At 45.2% G+C, this 16,331-nt stretch overlaps 1 protein-coding gene across 1 annotated transcript in view; it reads left to right on the top strand.

Moving 5' to 3' along the window:
- Positions 1-16,331, top strand: part of bsnb (bassoon (presynaptic cytomatrix protein) b) — a 145,905-nt gene that overhangs the window by 10,153 nt on the left and 119,421 nt on the right. The window contains 1 exon segment of the mRNA XM_024427882.2: positions 14,052-14,433. Within this exon segment, the coding sequence (XP_024283650.2) occupies positions 14,052-14,433 (382 nt within the window).

The following is a 16,331-nucleotide window of genomic DNA, read 5'->3' as shown; positions in this document are numbered from 1 at the left end:
TTTTTCAGTCTTTTTACTGTTGTTTTTTTTCATTAGTTACCTTTTGTTCACCTAATACCTTTTTGCACTGTTGGTTAGAGCCTGTAAGTAAGCATTTCACTGTTCACTGTTGTATTCGGCGCACGTGACGAATAAACTTTGATTTGATTTATGTCTGAACATTCTGTAAATGTCCATTCTCCTGAATGTCAATTGCCTCAGGTATATATCATCAAGTCAAACCAATTAACCAATGATATTTTCAACAGATAAGTACAAATAAGTTGTGGCACTCAACTACAGTATGACTATGGGCCCTGGTCTAAAGTAGTGTACTATAAGGGAAAAGGGTGCCATTTAGGATGCAATTCCAGCACTATCTGCCTCTACTGCTGACATATTGAATTCACTGCCACCTACCATGTTCATAAAGGAAACACTCATTGCCTGTCCATTTAGTTCAATATACTGTACTGAGTGTTATTCACTGGCCCTAACCCTGTCAACAGAGTGTTATTCACTGGCCCTAACCCTGGAAACAGAGTGCTATTCACTGGCCCTAACCCTGTCAACAGACTGTTATTCACTGGCCCTAACCCTGTCAACAGACTGTTATTCACTGGCCCTACCCCTGTCAACAGACTGTTATTCACTGGCCCTAACCCTGTCAACAGAGTGTTATTCACTGGCCCTAACCCTGTCAACAGAGTGTTATTCACTGGCCCCAACCCTGTCAACAGAGTGCTATTCACTGGCTCTAACCCTGTCAACAGAGTGTTATTCACTGGCCCTAACCCTGTCAACAGAGTGTTATTCACTGGCCCTAACCCTGTCAACAGAGTGTTATTCACTGGCCCCAACCCTGTCAACAGAGTGCTATTCACTGGCCCTAACCCTGTCAACAGAGTGTTATTCACTGGCCCTAACCCTGTCAACAGAGTGCTATTCACTGGCACTAACCCTGTCAACAGAGTGCTATTCACTGGCCCTAACCCTGTCAACAGAGTGTTATTCACTGGCCCTAACCCTGTCAACAGAGTGTTATTCACTGGCACTAACCCTGTCAACAGAGTGTTATTCACTGGCCCCAACCCTGTCAACAGAGTGTTATTCACTGGCCCTAACCCTGTCAACAGAGTGTTATTCACTGGCCCTAACCCTGTCAACAGAGTGCTATTCACTGGCACTAACCCTGTCAACAGAGTGCTATTCACTGGCTCTAACCCTGTCAACAGAGTGTTATTCACTGGCCCTAACCCTAACCCTGTAAACAGAGTGCTATTCACTGGCCCTAACCCTAACCCTGTCAACAGACTGTTATTCACTGGCCCTAACCCTGGAAACAGAGTGCTATTCACTGGCCCTAACCCTGTCAACAGAGTGCTATTCACTGGCCCTAACCCTGTCAACAGAGTGTTATTCACTGGCCCTAACCCTAACCCTGTAAACAGAGTGCTATTCACTGGCCCTAACCCTAACCCTGTCAACAGACTGTTATTCACTGGCCCTAACCCTGGAAACAGAGTGCTATTCACTGGCCCTAACCCTAACCCTGTCAACAGAGTGCTATTCATTGGCCCTAACCCTAACCCTGTCAACAGAGTGCTATTCACTGGCCCTAACCCTAACCCTGTAAACAGAGTGCTATTCACTGGCCCTAACCCTAACCCTGTCAACAGACTGTTATTCACTGGCCCTAACCCTGGAAACAGAGTGCTATTCACTGGCCCTAACCCTAACCCTGTCAACAGAGTGCTATTCACTGGCCCTAACCCTAACCCTGTCAACAGAGTGCTATTCACTGGCCCTAACCCTAACAACAGAGTGCTATTCACTGGCCCTAACCCTGTAAACAGAGTGCTATTCACTGGCCCTAACCCTGTAAACAGAGTGCTATTCACTGGCCCTAACCCTGTCAACAGAGTGTTATTCACTGGCCCTAACCCTGTCAACAGAGTGTTATTCACTGGCCCTAACCCTGTCAACAGAGTGTTATTCACTGGCCCTAACCCTGTCAACAGAGTGCTATTCACTGGCCCTAACCCTAACCCTGTAAACAGAGTGCTATTCACTGGCCCTAACACTAACCCTGTCAACAGAGTGCTATTCACTGGCCCTAACCCTAGCCCTGTCAACAGAGTGTTATTCACTGGCCCTAACCCTAACCCTGTCAACAGAGTGTTATTCACTGGCCCTAACCCTGTCAACAGAGTGCTATTCACTGGCCCTAACCCTGTCAACAGACTGTTATTCACTGGCCCTAACCCTGTCAACAGAGTGTTATTGACTGGCCCTAACCCTGTCAACAGACTGTTATTCACTGGCCCTAACCCTGTCAACAGACTGTTATTCACTGGCTCTAACCCTGTCAATAGAGTGTTATTCTCTGGCCCTAACCCTAACCCTGTCAACAGAGTGCTATTCTCTGGCCCTAACCCTGTAAACAGAGTGCTATTCACTGGCCCTAACCCTGTAAACAGAGTGCTATTCACTGGCCCTAACCCTGTAAACAGAGTGCTATTCACTGGCCCTAACCCTAACCCTGTCAACAGAGTGTTATTCTCTGGCCCTAACCCTAACCCTGTCAACAGAGTGTTATTCTCTGGCCCTAACCCTAACCCTGTCAACAGAGTGTTATTCACTGGCCCTAACCCTGACCCTGTCAACAGAGTGTTATTCTCTGGCCCTAACCCTAACCTTGTCAACAGAGTGTTATTCACTGGCCCTAACCCTAACCCTGTCAACAGAGTGTTATTCACTGGCCCTAACCCTAACCCTGTCAACAGAGTGTTATTCACTGGCCCTAACCCTAACCCTGTCAACAGAGTGTTATTCACTGGCCCTAACCCTAACCCTGTCAACAGAGTGTTATTCTCTGGCCCTAACCCTAACCCTGTCAACAGAGTGTTATTCACTGGCCCTAACCCTAACCCTGTCAACAGAGTGTTATTCACTGGCCCTAACCCTGACCCTGTCAACAGAGTGTTACTCACTGGCCCTAACCCTAACCCTGTCAACAGACTGTTATTCACTGGCCCTAACCCCGTCAACAGAGTGTTATTCACTGGCCCTAACCCTAACCCTGTCAACAGAGTGTTATTCACTGGCCCTAACGCTAACCCTGTCAACAGACTGTTATTCACTGGCTCTAACCCTGTCAACAGAGTGTTATTCACTGGCTCTAACCCTTTCAACAGACTGTTATTCACTGGCCCTAACCCTGTCAACAGACTGCTATTCACTGGCTCTAACCCTGTCAACAGAGTGTTATTCTCTGGCCCTAACCCTAATCCTATCAACAGACTGTTATTCACTGGCCCTAACCCTGTCAACAGACTGTTATTCTCTGGCCCTAACCCTGTCAACAGAGTGCTATTCACTGGCCATAACCCTGTCAACAGAGTGCTATTCACTGGCCCTAACCGTGTCAACAGAGTGCTAACTGGCCCTAACCCTGTCAACAGAGTGCTATTCACTGGCCCTAACCCTAACCCTGTCAACAGAGTGTTATTCACTGGCCCTAACCCTAACCCTGTCAACAGAGTGCTATTCACTGGCCCTAACCCTGTCAACAGAGTGCTATTCACTGGCCCTAACCCTAACCCTGTCAACAGAGTGTTATTCACTGGCCCTAACCCTAACCCTGTCAACAGAGTGCTATTCACTGGCCCTAACCCTGTCAACAGAGTGTTATTCACTGGCCCTAACCCTAACCCTGTCAACAGACTGTTATTCACTGGCCCTAACCCTGTCAACAGAGTGCTATTCACTGGCCCTAACCCTGTCAACAGAGTGCTATTCACTGGCCCTAACCCTAACCCTGTCAACAGAGTGTTATTCACTGGCCCTAACACTAACCCTGTCAACAGAGTGCTATTCACTGGCCCTAACCCTAACCCTGTCAACAGACTGTTATTCACTGGCCCTAACACTAACCCTGTCAACAGACTGTTATTCACTGGCCCTAACCCTAACCCTGTAAACAGAGTGCTATTCTCTGGCTGAGAAGCGCTGCTATACCTTCCGTGGATTTGTGCCCTTTGGTTTAATACCTGTGTGTGTGTGTTTGATGCCTGAGGTTTGGGCTTTCTAAGGAGCACATAGGATTCCATTCTACAAGCTTTTGTTATAAGCATAACAATTTTGTTTTAAACAGTGAAATATCCCAAAACAACTTTTTAATACTCCTATGTCTAACCCTTTTCCAAAACGGTTGTTGTTTGTTAGGAAGACAGTTCAGTTGAAAAGTATAGAATGCAGATACTGATTTTCATGAGTTGAACACTTATGAATGATGTTCAGTATCACTGTCACGCCCTGACCTTAGAGATCCTTTTTATGTCTCTATTTTGTTTGGTCAGGGTGTGATTTGCTGTGGGTATTCTATTTTCTATTATTTATATTTATATGTTTTGGCCGGATAGGGTTCTCAGTCAGGGACAGCTATCTATCGTTGTCTCTGATTGAGAACCATACTTACAGTGGGGCAAAAAAGTATTTAGTCAGCCACCAATTGTGCAAGTTCTCCCACTTAAAAATATGAGAGAGGCCTGTAATTTTCATCATAGGTACACTTCAACTATGACAGACAAAATGAGAAAAAAAATCCAGAAAATCACATTGTAGGATTTTTAATGAATTTATTTGCAAATGATGGTGGAAAATAAGTATTTGGTCAATTACAAAAGTTTATCTCAATACTTTGTTATATACCCTTTGTTGGCAATGACAGAGGTCAAACGTTTTCTGTAAGTCTTCACAAGGTTTTCACACACTGTTGCTGGTATTTTGGCCCATTCCTCCATGCAGATCTCCTCTAGAGCAGTGATGTTTTGGGGCTGTTGCTGGGCAACACGGACTTTCAACTCCCTCCAAAGATTTTCTATGGGGTTGAGATCTGGAGACTGGCTAGGCCACTCCAGGACCTTGAAATGCTTCTAACGAAGCCACTCCTTCGTTGCCCGGGCGGTGTGTTTGGGATCATTGTCATGCTGAAAGACCCAGCCACGTTTCATCTTCAATGCCCTTGCTGATGGAAGGAGGTTTTCACTCAAAATCTCATGATACATGGCCCCATTCATTCTTTCCTTTACACGGATCAGTCGTCCTGGTCCCTTTGCAGAAAAACAGCCCCAAAGCATGATGTTTTCACCCCCATGCTTCACAGTAGGTATGGTGTTCTTTGGATGCAACTCAGCATTCTTTGTCCTCCAAACACGACGAGTTGAGTTTTTACCAAAAAGTTATATTTTGGTTTCATCTGACCATATGACATTCTCCCAATCTTCTTCTGGATCATCCAAATGCTCTCTAGCAAACTTCAGATGGGTCTCCAGTCCGGGAGCCCCCAGCGATGGTCTCCAGTCCAGAGCCCTCTACGAGGGTCCCCAGTCTGGGTCGGTGACGAGGGTCCCCCGCACCAGAGGTGCCACCAAAGTGGGGTGAGCCAGTGGTGAAGCGGGGTCTGCGTCCCGCACCTGAGCCGCCGCCGCGGATAGATGCCTACCCAGACCATCTACTATAGGTTCAGGTTTTGCGAACGGAGTCCGCACCTTTGGGGGGGGGGGGTACTGTCACGCCCTGACCTTAGAGATCCTTTTTATGTCTCTATTTGGTTTGGTCAGGGTGGGATTTTGGGGTGGGTATTCTATGTTCTATTATTTGTATTTCTATGTTTTGGCTGGGTAGGGTTCTCAATCAGGGACAGCTGTCTATTGTTGTCTCTGATTGAGAACCATACTTAGGTAGCCCTTTTTCCCACCTGTCTTTGTGGGAAGTTAACTTTGTTTATGGCACATAGCCTTAAGCTTCACGGTTTGTTTTGTAGTGTTTATTGTTTTGTTCTGGGTCTTTTTCTAATAAAGAGAACATTTACGCTCACCATGCTGCACCTTGGTCCACTTCTTTCAACGGCCGTGACAAACACCATAATGACCACTCAACACTATAATAACAGTGTTTCTTTCTGTCATAGAAACAGAGCAGTAGTAGAGTCCATTGTGATTACAACTGAGATATCCATCACTTTGCCCAATGTAGAACGAAATGCTTGCGGTTTTCTAATAAGAAAGTAATTAATTTCATAGATTTGTATTTGATGTAACCAGGAGCCTAGCTCAGCTCAATTCATTTGGCTCATTAATACAGATTCTATTGCGGAAATGGCACACCGCCTGGAAGACTTTTAAGGACAGTTTTTGCCAAGCCTTTATAGTGCTAGTGTTTCTGTGAACAGGTCTTAGGTGAACAGAATGATTCCTGAAGAGAGAGAGAGACAAAGAAAGAGAGGAACTGGGTGATTTGTGCTGCTTCACAACCAGCTGCTCTGCTCTACTCTGCTCAGCCCATCTTCAGTGACTCACTGTCACAAACAATTCTATTTTAATTCTCTCTTCCCTCATTTCCATCTCCCACCCTGGAAGTGGTGGCTGGCTGCCGAGCAAAGTACTGACTACTGGCCTTTGAAGAAGATGTGAGCGACAAAACAAGGCCTGCGTAGCGTTGTTGTTGTGACAGAAAGCAGAAAGCTATGATTTCTATTTTAATTGCTGTGGCTAATCCACGGGCTGGCCGTGGGTGTCTACAGGCCAGAATGACAGAGACAAAAGAGAAGTTATTAGTGCTGCAGACATATGATAAACCATTGTTCTTCTCAACTCATCTCGTCACTTTTCGTTTTTTAATTTCTCTTCTCTCCGCTCCTCCTCTTGTAAGGGGTGCGTGACTGGCTGCAGGGAAGTCAGGCGCAGGAGAGCAGAACTGGGTAATAACCGGAGCAGTTTAATATGCAAAACCAACGGCACCCAGAACAACAAGATATGGGTACAAAATAACCCGTTGCAAACCAGTCAGAGTGCACAAGCACTTTACAACAAGCAATTTCACACACAGACATGGGAGGAACAGAGGGTTAAATACACGACAAGTAATGAGGGAATGTAAACCAGGTGTGACGGAAAACAAGACAAAACAAATGGAAAATGAAAGGTGGATCAGTGATGGCTAGAATACCGGTGACGTTGACCGCCGAACGCCGCCCGAGAAGGAGAGGAACCGACTTTGGCGGAAGTCGTGACACCTCTCCTCGTCTCTCCTTTCCTCTCCCCTCCGTCAAGAGAGAGACATGGCAGCAACACATGACACATGAAGTCGGAAGTTTACATACACCTTAGCCAAATACATTTAAACGTTTTTCACAATTCCTGACATTTAATCAGAGTACAAATTCCCTGTCTTAGGTCAGTTAGGATTGCCACTTTATTTTAAGAATGTGAAATGTCAGAATAATAGTAGAGAATTATTTATTTCAGCTTGCTTTTCTTTCATCACATTTCCAGTGGGTCAGAAGTTTACATACACTGAATAAGTATTTGGTAACATTGCCTTTAAATTGTTTAACTTGGGTCAAACATTTCGGGTAGCCTTCCACAAGCTTCCCACAATAAGTTGGGCGAATTTTGGCCCATTTCTCCTGACAGAGCTGGTGTAACTGAGTCAGGTTTGTAGGCCTCCTTGCTCGTACACACTTTTTCAGTTCTGCCCACAAATGTTCTATATAATTGAGGTCAGGGGTTTGTGATGGCCACTCCAATTTAATTAGTTAAAAACCTGCATTTCCTCCTAGCAGGGATGTTTTGCATGTTTCAGTGCAACATAAAAATAAGTGTCACCTTTTTGGGCCCTCACCAGCTTGCATCCTAAACCTTGCATAAGCCGGCAGACACTACCATATGAACTGAACACAGACCACTACCATGTCTATTCCATATGAACTGACCACAGACCACTACCATATCTATTCCATATCAAATCAAATATATTTATATAGCCCTTCTTACATCAGCTGATATCACAAAGTGCTGTACAGAAACCCAGCCTAAAACCCCAAACAGCAAGCAATGCAGGTGTAGAAGCACGGTGGCTAGGAAAAACCCCATAGAAAGGCCAAAACCTAGGAAGAAACCTAGAAAGGAACCAGGCTATGAGGGGTGGCCAGTCCTCTTCTGGCTGTGCCGGGTGGAGATTATAACAGAACATGGCCAAGATGTTCAAATGTTCATAAATGACCAGCATGGTCAAATAATAATAATCACAGTAGTTGTCGAGGGTGCAGCAAGTCAGCACCTCAGGAGTAAATGTCAGTTGGCCTTTCATAGCCGATCATGAAGAGTATCTCTACCGCTCCTGCTGTCTCTAGAGAGTTGAAAACAGCAGGAGTGGGACAGGTAGCACGTCCGGTGAACAGGTCAGGGTTCCATAGCCGCAGGCAGAATAGGATGTCTTGCTCCCAGGCAGACTAAATAACTTTTTTGCCCGCTTTGAGGTCAATACAGTGCCACTGACACGGCCTGCAACGAAAACATGCGGACTCTCCTTCACTGCAGCCGAGGTGAGTAAGACATTTAAACGTGTTAACCCTCGCAAGGCTGCAGGCCCAGACGGCATCCCCAGCCGCGCCCTCAGACGGCATCCCCAGCCGCGCCCTCAGAGCATGCGCAGACCAGCTGGCCGGTGTGTTTACGGACATATTCAATCAATCCCTATACCAGTCTGCTGTTCCCACATGCTTCAAGAGGGCCACCATTGTTCCTGTTCCCAAGAAAGCTAAGGTAACTGAGCTAAACGACTACCGCCCCGTAGCACTCACATCCGTCATCATGAAGTGCTTTGAGAGACTAGTCACTAGTACCTGACACCCTAGACCCACTCCAATTTGCTTACCGCCCAAATAGGTCCACAGACGATGCAATCTCAACCACACTGCACACTGCCCTAACCCATCTGGACAAGAGGAATACCTATGTGAGAATGCTGTTCATCGACTACAGCTCGGCATTCAACACCATAGTACCCTCCAAGCTCGTCATCAAGCTTGAGACCCTGGGTCTCGACCCCGCCCTGTGCAACTGGGTACTGGACTTCCTGACGGGCCGCCCCCAGGTGGTGAGGGTAGGCAACAGCGCCTCTTCAACCTCAGGAGGCTGAAGAAATTCGGCTTGTCACCAAAAGCACTCACAAACTTCTACAGATGCACAATCGAGAGCATCCTGGCGGGCTGTATCACCGCCTGGTACGGCAACTGCTCCGCCCTCAACCGTAAGGCTCTCCAGAGGGTAGTGAGGTCTGCACAACGCATCACCGGGGGCAAACTACCTGCCCTCCAGGACACCTACACCACCCGATGTTACAGGAAGGCCATAAAGATCATCAAGGACATCAACCACCCGAGCCACTGCCTGTTCACCCCGCTATCATCCAGAAGGCGAGGTCAGTACAGGTGCATCAAAGCTGGGAACGAGAGACTGAAAAACAGCTTCTATCTCAAGGCCATCAGACTGTTAAACAGCCACCACTAACATTGAGTGGCTGCTGCCAACACACTGACAATGACACTGACTCAACTCCAGCCACTTTAATAATGGGAATTGATGGGAAATGATGTAAATATATCACTAGCCACTTTAAACAATGCTACCTTATATAATGTTACTTACCCTACATTATTCATCTCATATGCATACGTACATACTGTACTCTATATCATCGACTGCATCCTTATGTAATACATGTATCACTAGCCACTTTAACTATGCCACTTTGTTTACATACTCATCTCATATGTATATACTGTACTCGATATCATCTACTGTATCTTGCCTATGCTGCTCTGTACCATCACTCATTCATATATCCTTATGTACATATTCTTTATCCCCTTACACTGTGTATAAGACAGTAGTTTTGGAATTGTTAGTTAGATTACTTGTTGGTTATTACTGCATTGTCGGAACTAGAAGCACAAGCATTTCGCTACACTCGCATTAACATCTGCTAACCATGTGTATGTGACAAATAAAATTTGATTTGAACAGTTGAAACTGGAGCAGTAGCACGGCCAGGTGGCCTGGGGACAGCAAGGAGTCATCATGCCAGGTAGTCCTGAGACATGGTCCTAGGGCTCAGGTCCTCTGAGAGATAGAAAGAGAAAGAAAGAGAAAATGAGAGAGAGCATACTTAAATTCACACAGGACACCGGATAAGACAGGAGAAGTACTCCGGATATAACAAATTGACCCTAGCCCCCGACACAAACTACTGCAGCATAAATACTGGAGGCTGAGATAGGATGGGTCAGGAGACACTGTGGCCCCATCCGATGATACCCCCGGACAGGGCCAAACAGGAAGGATATAACCCCACCCACTTTGCCAAAGCACAGCCCCCACACCACTAGAGGGATATCTTCAACCACCAACTTACCATCCTGAGACAAGGCCGAGTATGCCCCACAAAGATCTCCGCCACGGCACAACCCAAGGGGGGGCGCCAACCCAGACAGGAAGATCACGTCAGTGACTCAACCCACTCAAGTGACGCACCCCTCCTAGGGATGGCATGGAAGAGCACCAGTAAGCCAGTGACTCAGCCCCTGTAATAGGGTAAGAGGCAGAGAATCCCAGTGGAGAGAGGGGAACCGGCCAGGCAGAGACAGCAAGGGCGGTTCGTTGCTCCAGAGCCTTTCCGTTCACCTTCACACTCCTGGGCCAGACTACACTCTATCACATGACCCACTGAAGAGATGAGTCTTAAAGTAAAGACTTAAAGGTTGAGACCGAGTTTGCGTCTCTCACATGGGTAGGCAGACCATTCCATAAAAATGGAGCTCTATAGGAGAAAGCCTGCCTCCAGCTGTTTGCTTAGAAATTCTAGGGACAATTAGGAGGCCTGCGTCTTGTGACCGTAGCATACATGTAGGTATGTACGGCAGGACCAAATCGGAAAGATAGGTAGGAGCAAGCCCATGTAATGCTTTGTAGGTTAGCAGTAAAACCTTGAAATCAGCCCTTGCCTTAACAGGAAGCCAGTGTAGGGAGATCAAAATTTTTGGTTCTAGTCAGGATTCTAGCAGCTGTATTTAGCCCTAAGTGAAGTTTAGTTAGTGCTTATCCGGGTAGCCAGAAAGTAGAGCATTGCAGTAGTCTAACCTAGAAGTAACAAAAGCATGGATACATTTTTCTGGATCATTTTTGGACAGAAAGTTTCTGATTTTTGCAATGTTATGTAGATGGTAAAAAGCTGTCCTTGAAACAGTCTTGATATGTTTGTCAAAAGAGAGATCAGGATCTAGAGTAATGCCAAGGTCCTTCACAGTTTTATGTGAGACGACTGTACAACCGTCAAGATTAATTGTCAGATTCAACAGAAGATCTCTTTGTTTCTTGGGTCCTAGAACAAGCATCTCTGTTTTGTCTGAGTTTAAAAGTAGAAAGTTCGCAGCCACCCACTTCCTTATGTCTGAAACACAGGCTTCTAGCGAGGGAAATTTTGGGGCTTCATCATGTTTCATTGAAATGTACAGCTGTGTGTCTTCCGCATAGCAGTGAAAGTTAACATTGTGTTTTCGAATGACATCCCCAAGAGGTAAAATATATAGTGAAAACAATAGTGGTCCTAAAACGGAAACTTGAGGAACACTGAAATTTACAGTTGATTTGTCAGAGGACAAACCATTCACAGAGACAAACTGATGTCTTTCCGACAGATAAGATCTAAACCAGGCCAGAACTTGTCCGTGGAGACCAATTTGGGTTTCCAATCTCTCCAAAAGAATGTGGTGATCGGTGGTATCAAAAGCAGCACTAAGGTGTAGGAGCACGAGGACAGATGCAGAGCCTCGGTCTGACGCCATTAAAAGGTAATTTACCACCTTCACAAGTGCAGTCTCAGTGCCACACTGGGGTCTAAAACTAGACTGAAGCATTTCGTACACATTGTTTGTCTTCAGGAAGGCAGTGAGTTGCTGCGCAACAGCTTTTTCTAAAAATATTGAGCGGAATGGAAGATTCGATACAGGCCGATAGTTTTTTATATTTTCTGGGACAAGGTTTGGCTTTTTCAAGAGAGGCTTTATTACTGCCATTTTTAGTGAGTTTGGTACACATCCGGTGGATAGAGAGACGTTTATTATGTTCAACATAGGAGGGCCATGCACAGGAAGCAGCTCTTTCAGTAGTTTAGATGGAATATGGTCCAGTATGCTGCTTGAAGGTTAAGAGGCCATGATTATTTCCATCATTGTGTCAAGAGATATAGTACTAAAACACTTGAGTGTTTCTCTTGATCCTAGGTCCTGGCAGAGTTCTGCAGACTCAGGACAACTGAGCTTTGAAGGAATACGCAGATTTAAAGAGGAGTCCGTAATTTGCTTTCTAATAATCATGAACTTTTCCTCAAAGAAGTTCATGAATTTATTACTGCTGAAGTGAAAGCCATTCTCTCTTGAGGAATGCTGCTTTTTAGTTAGCTTTGCGGCAGTATCAAAAATACATTTCGGATTGTTCTTATTTTCCTCAATTAAGTTGGAAAAATAGGATGATCGAGCAGCAGTGAGGGCTCTTCGGTACTGCACGGTACTGTCTTTCCAAGCTAGTCGGAACACTTCCAGTTTGGTGTGGCGCCATTTCCGTTCCATTTTGTCTGGAAGCTTGCTTCAGAGGTCGGGTATTTTCTGTATACCAGGGAGCTAGTTTCTTATGACAAATGTTTTTAGTTTTTAGGGGTGCAACAGCATCTAGGGTATTGCGCAAGGTTCAATTGAGTTCCTCAGTTAGGTGGTTAACTGATTTTTTCCCCTCTGACATCCTTGGGTAGGCAGAGGGAGTCTGGAAGGGCATCAAGGAATCTTTGGGTTGTCTGAGAATTTATAGCACGACTTTGATGCTTCTTGTTTGGGGTCTGAGCAGATTATTTGTTGCGATTGCAAACGTAATAAAATGGTGGTGCGATAGTCCAGGATTATAAGGAAAAACATTAAGATCCACAACATTTATTCCATGGGACAAAACTAGGTCCAGAGTATGACTGTGACAGTGAGTAGGTCCAGAGACATGTTGGACAAAACCCACTGAGTCAATGATGGCTCCGAAAGCCTTTTGGAGTGGGTCTGTGGACTTTTTGAATATTTTAATATTATCTGCTATCACTACAAGGTCCGATAGGAATTCAGGGAACTTAGTGAGGAACGCTGTATATGGCCCAGGAGGCCTATGAACTGAACACAGACCACTACCATGTCTATACCATATGAACTGAACACAGACCACTACAGGTATGCCTGCTCAGCTCTTCAGCGGACAGCGGGGTTAGGAAAGTGCGTGTACATGTGTGTATGATTGAGAGGGTGAGTGTTTCTTTAGTTGCCTACTGCCTCCTCCAGAGTAACTTTACTGTGAGGAAACTGTCTGTGTCAAATAGAACCTTATTCCCTATATCGGGCCCTGGTCAAAAGCAGTGCACTATATAGGGAATAGGGCGCCATTTGAGACACAGCCTATGTCTTTTCCACTGCCAGGGGTCAGAAGGCCGAAAGCGTGGGTGAGGAGGAGGACGAAGTGAAACAGAAAGGAAGAAAAATTCTCAGCTCTTTGAAAATCCTGTTCTATCCTTATCTCATCAAGATAAAACCGTTTATTTTTCCAACTCACCCACTCTTCTTTTTTCATGTACCCATATTGGCATTGGGCAAAGAAAATGTCCCACTTGTAAACCCTTTCATTCAAGATTCATCGCCATACATGGTTGTGTATTTGTGCTTGAGGCATATACTGCTCTACCTAGCAAATAGGCAGTAACTGCTCATAGCATGGAACTGATAAATATGGCTTTTATTTACCTTGGTTTCACAGTAACTTTATGCAGTTGCTGCTAAACATGACCCCCCATTTTCTCCAAAACACAATACAATAGAGGCAGGATACATGTCCACTTGACTAAGCATGTATTTAATGTAGCAAAAATGACATTAACTAATTGTCGACCAAATGAGCAGTTACTGCCTTTTTGCTCTGTAGGGCAGTATAGTTGCATCTACACAATCAATGTCGTGTGATATGGTTTCATTTTGACATCAGACTACTTTAGAAGTCTGAAAACATCTGACAAAACTTTGATTTGAAAGTGTATTTTCCTATTTGTAAAGCTCTGCTTCAAAGCCCCGGCCTTAAAGCCATGCTGTTCTGAGATGTAACACAACATCCTCTCACAAGAGTCTACCACATATCTGTCATCCACAGCGTCTCTGGAAGACCCCCCCAGCCAGACTCTGGGTCCAGCCCCAAGGCGGGGGTCCAGACTGGGCCTGGTACAGGGGACCGCCTGGCATCCCAGGGGGAGCAGCAGGGCCAGGGCCACGCCGCCCGTAAGAACCTCCAGGTGGACGTGGGTAGTAGCCGGATGGGACGTTCCCCGTCGGTGTCCCCCGCCATCACCCCCACCTCCCCCTACTCTGTGCCCCAGATTGCCCCCATGCCCAGCAGCAAGCTGTGCCCCGTCTGTAAGACAGCTGACCTGACAGGCACCACGGAGGACAACCAGCCAAACTGCAGCACCTGCACCCAGTGCCGATCCATGGTGTGCAACCAGTGTGGCTTCAACCCCAACCCGCACCTCACCGAGGTAGGAACAAACAGTGGATCATGTGCTACTGTGCCTACTGATGAGTTTGTTTGTTTATACAGTGTCCATATTAGGACATACTCAGTTTTCTTTCTGAGACGGAATCACCTCCCACTGACACAAAGGCTGTCCTAATATGGCCACTGTATGTATATCAGTATATTTGACATTGTATGATACGTTTGAACTGGTTAGGACATCAGGAATAGAGAATGTGGTTAGGTTTATACAATGTGGTCTGGTTTATACAATGTGGTCAGGGTCATAAAATGTGGTTTGTATTTGTATTTGTTATGGATCCCCATTAGCTTCTCTTCCTGGGATCCAGCAAAATGAAGGCAGTTATAACCTTTTATAAACACTACAATACATTTCACAACAGATTTTGTCATGCCACTACTCTACTACCACATATCTACAACACAAAATCCGCACGTGCGTGCGTGTGTGTGTGTGTGTGTCTGTGCCTGTGTGTCTTTTCACAGTCCCCGCTGTGTATTGATTATGAAAACTATATGCATTTGGCTAAGGTTTATGTGAACTTCCGACTTCAACTGTATATGTGTTGTTTATAATGTTCTATAGGATTGAGGTCAGGGCGGCTTTGTGATGGCCACTCCAATAACTTGACATTGTTGTCCTTAAGCCATTTTGCCACAACTTTGGAAGTATGCTTGGGGTTATTGTCTATTTGGAAGACCCATTTGCGACCAAGCTTTAACTTCCTGACGGATGTCTTGAGATGTTGCGTAAATATGTCCACATCATTTTCCTGCCTCATGATGCCATCTATCCTGTGAAGTTCACCAGTCCCTCCTGCAGCAAAGCACCCCCACAACATGATGCTGCCACCTCATGTTTCACGGTTGGGATGGTGTTCTTCGGCTTGCAAGCCTCCCCCTTTTTTTCTCCAAACATAATGATGGTCATTATGGCCAAACAGTACTATTTTGGTTTTATCAGACCAGAGGGCATTTCTTAAAAGTACGATCTTTGTCCCAATGTGCAATTGCAAACCGTAGTCTGGCTTTTTTATGGCGGTTTTGGAGCAGTGGCTTCCTCCTTACTGAGTGGCCTTTCAGGTTATGTCGATATAGGACTCATGGATATACTTTACTGTGGATACAGATACTTTTGTATCTGTTTCCTCCAGCATCTTCACAAGGTCCTTTACTGTTGTTCTGGGATTGATTTGCACTGCGTGGTCCCATGGTGTTTATTATTGTTTGTACAGATGAACGTGGTACCTTCAGGCTTTTGAAGATTGCTTCCAAGGATGAACCAGACTTTTCTGAGATTTTCCCATGATGTCAAGCAAAGAGGCACTGACTTTGAAGGTAGGCCTTGAAATACATCCACAGGTACACCTCCAATTGACTCAAATGTCAATTAGCATATCAGAAGCTTCTAAAGCCATGACATAATTTTCTGGATTTTTCCAAACTGTTTAAAGTCACAGTCAACTTAGTGTATGTAAACTTCTGACCCACTGGAATTGTGATACAGTGAAATAATCTGTCTGTAAACAATTGTTGGAAAAATGACTTGTGTCATTGACTTGTGTCACAAAGTAGATGTCCTAACCGACTTGCCAAAACTATAGTTTGTTAACAAGAAATTTGTGTAGTGGTTGAAAAACTGGTTTTAAACTTCCGACTTCAACTGTATATATGGACAATACCAAAATAATAATCTAATTCCTGTCTTTTCGCAGCAAAATCTGCAGAGCTTGGAAGGTTGTATTCCTCAAATATATCAAATTAAACATTTAAAAACTGAATCAAATGTATTTATATAGCCCTTCTTACATCAGCTGATATATCAAAGTGCTGTACAGAAACCCAGCCTAAAACACCAAACAGCAAGCAATGCAGGTGGCTCGGAAAAACTCCCTCGAA

The sequence above is a fragment of the Oncorhynchus tshawytscha genome, linkage group LG07 (genome assembly GCF_018296145.1).
Source record: "Oncorhynchus tshawytscha isolate Ot180627B linkage group LG07, Otsh_v2.0, whole genome shotgun sequence".
NCBI lineage: Eukaryota > Metazoa > Chordata > Actinopteri > Salmoniformes > Salmonidae > Oncorhynchus > Oncorhynchus tshawytscha.
Note: the sequence above shows the minus strand (reverse complement) of the source record. Positions and strands in the feature narration are given on the sequence as shown.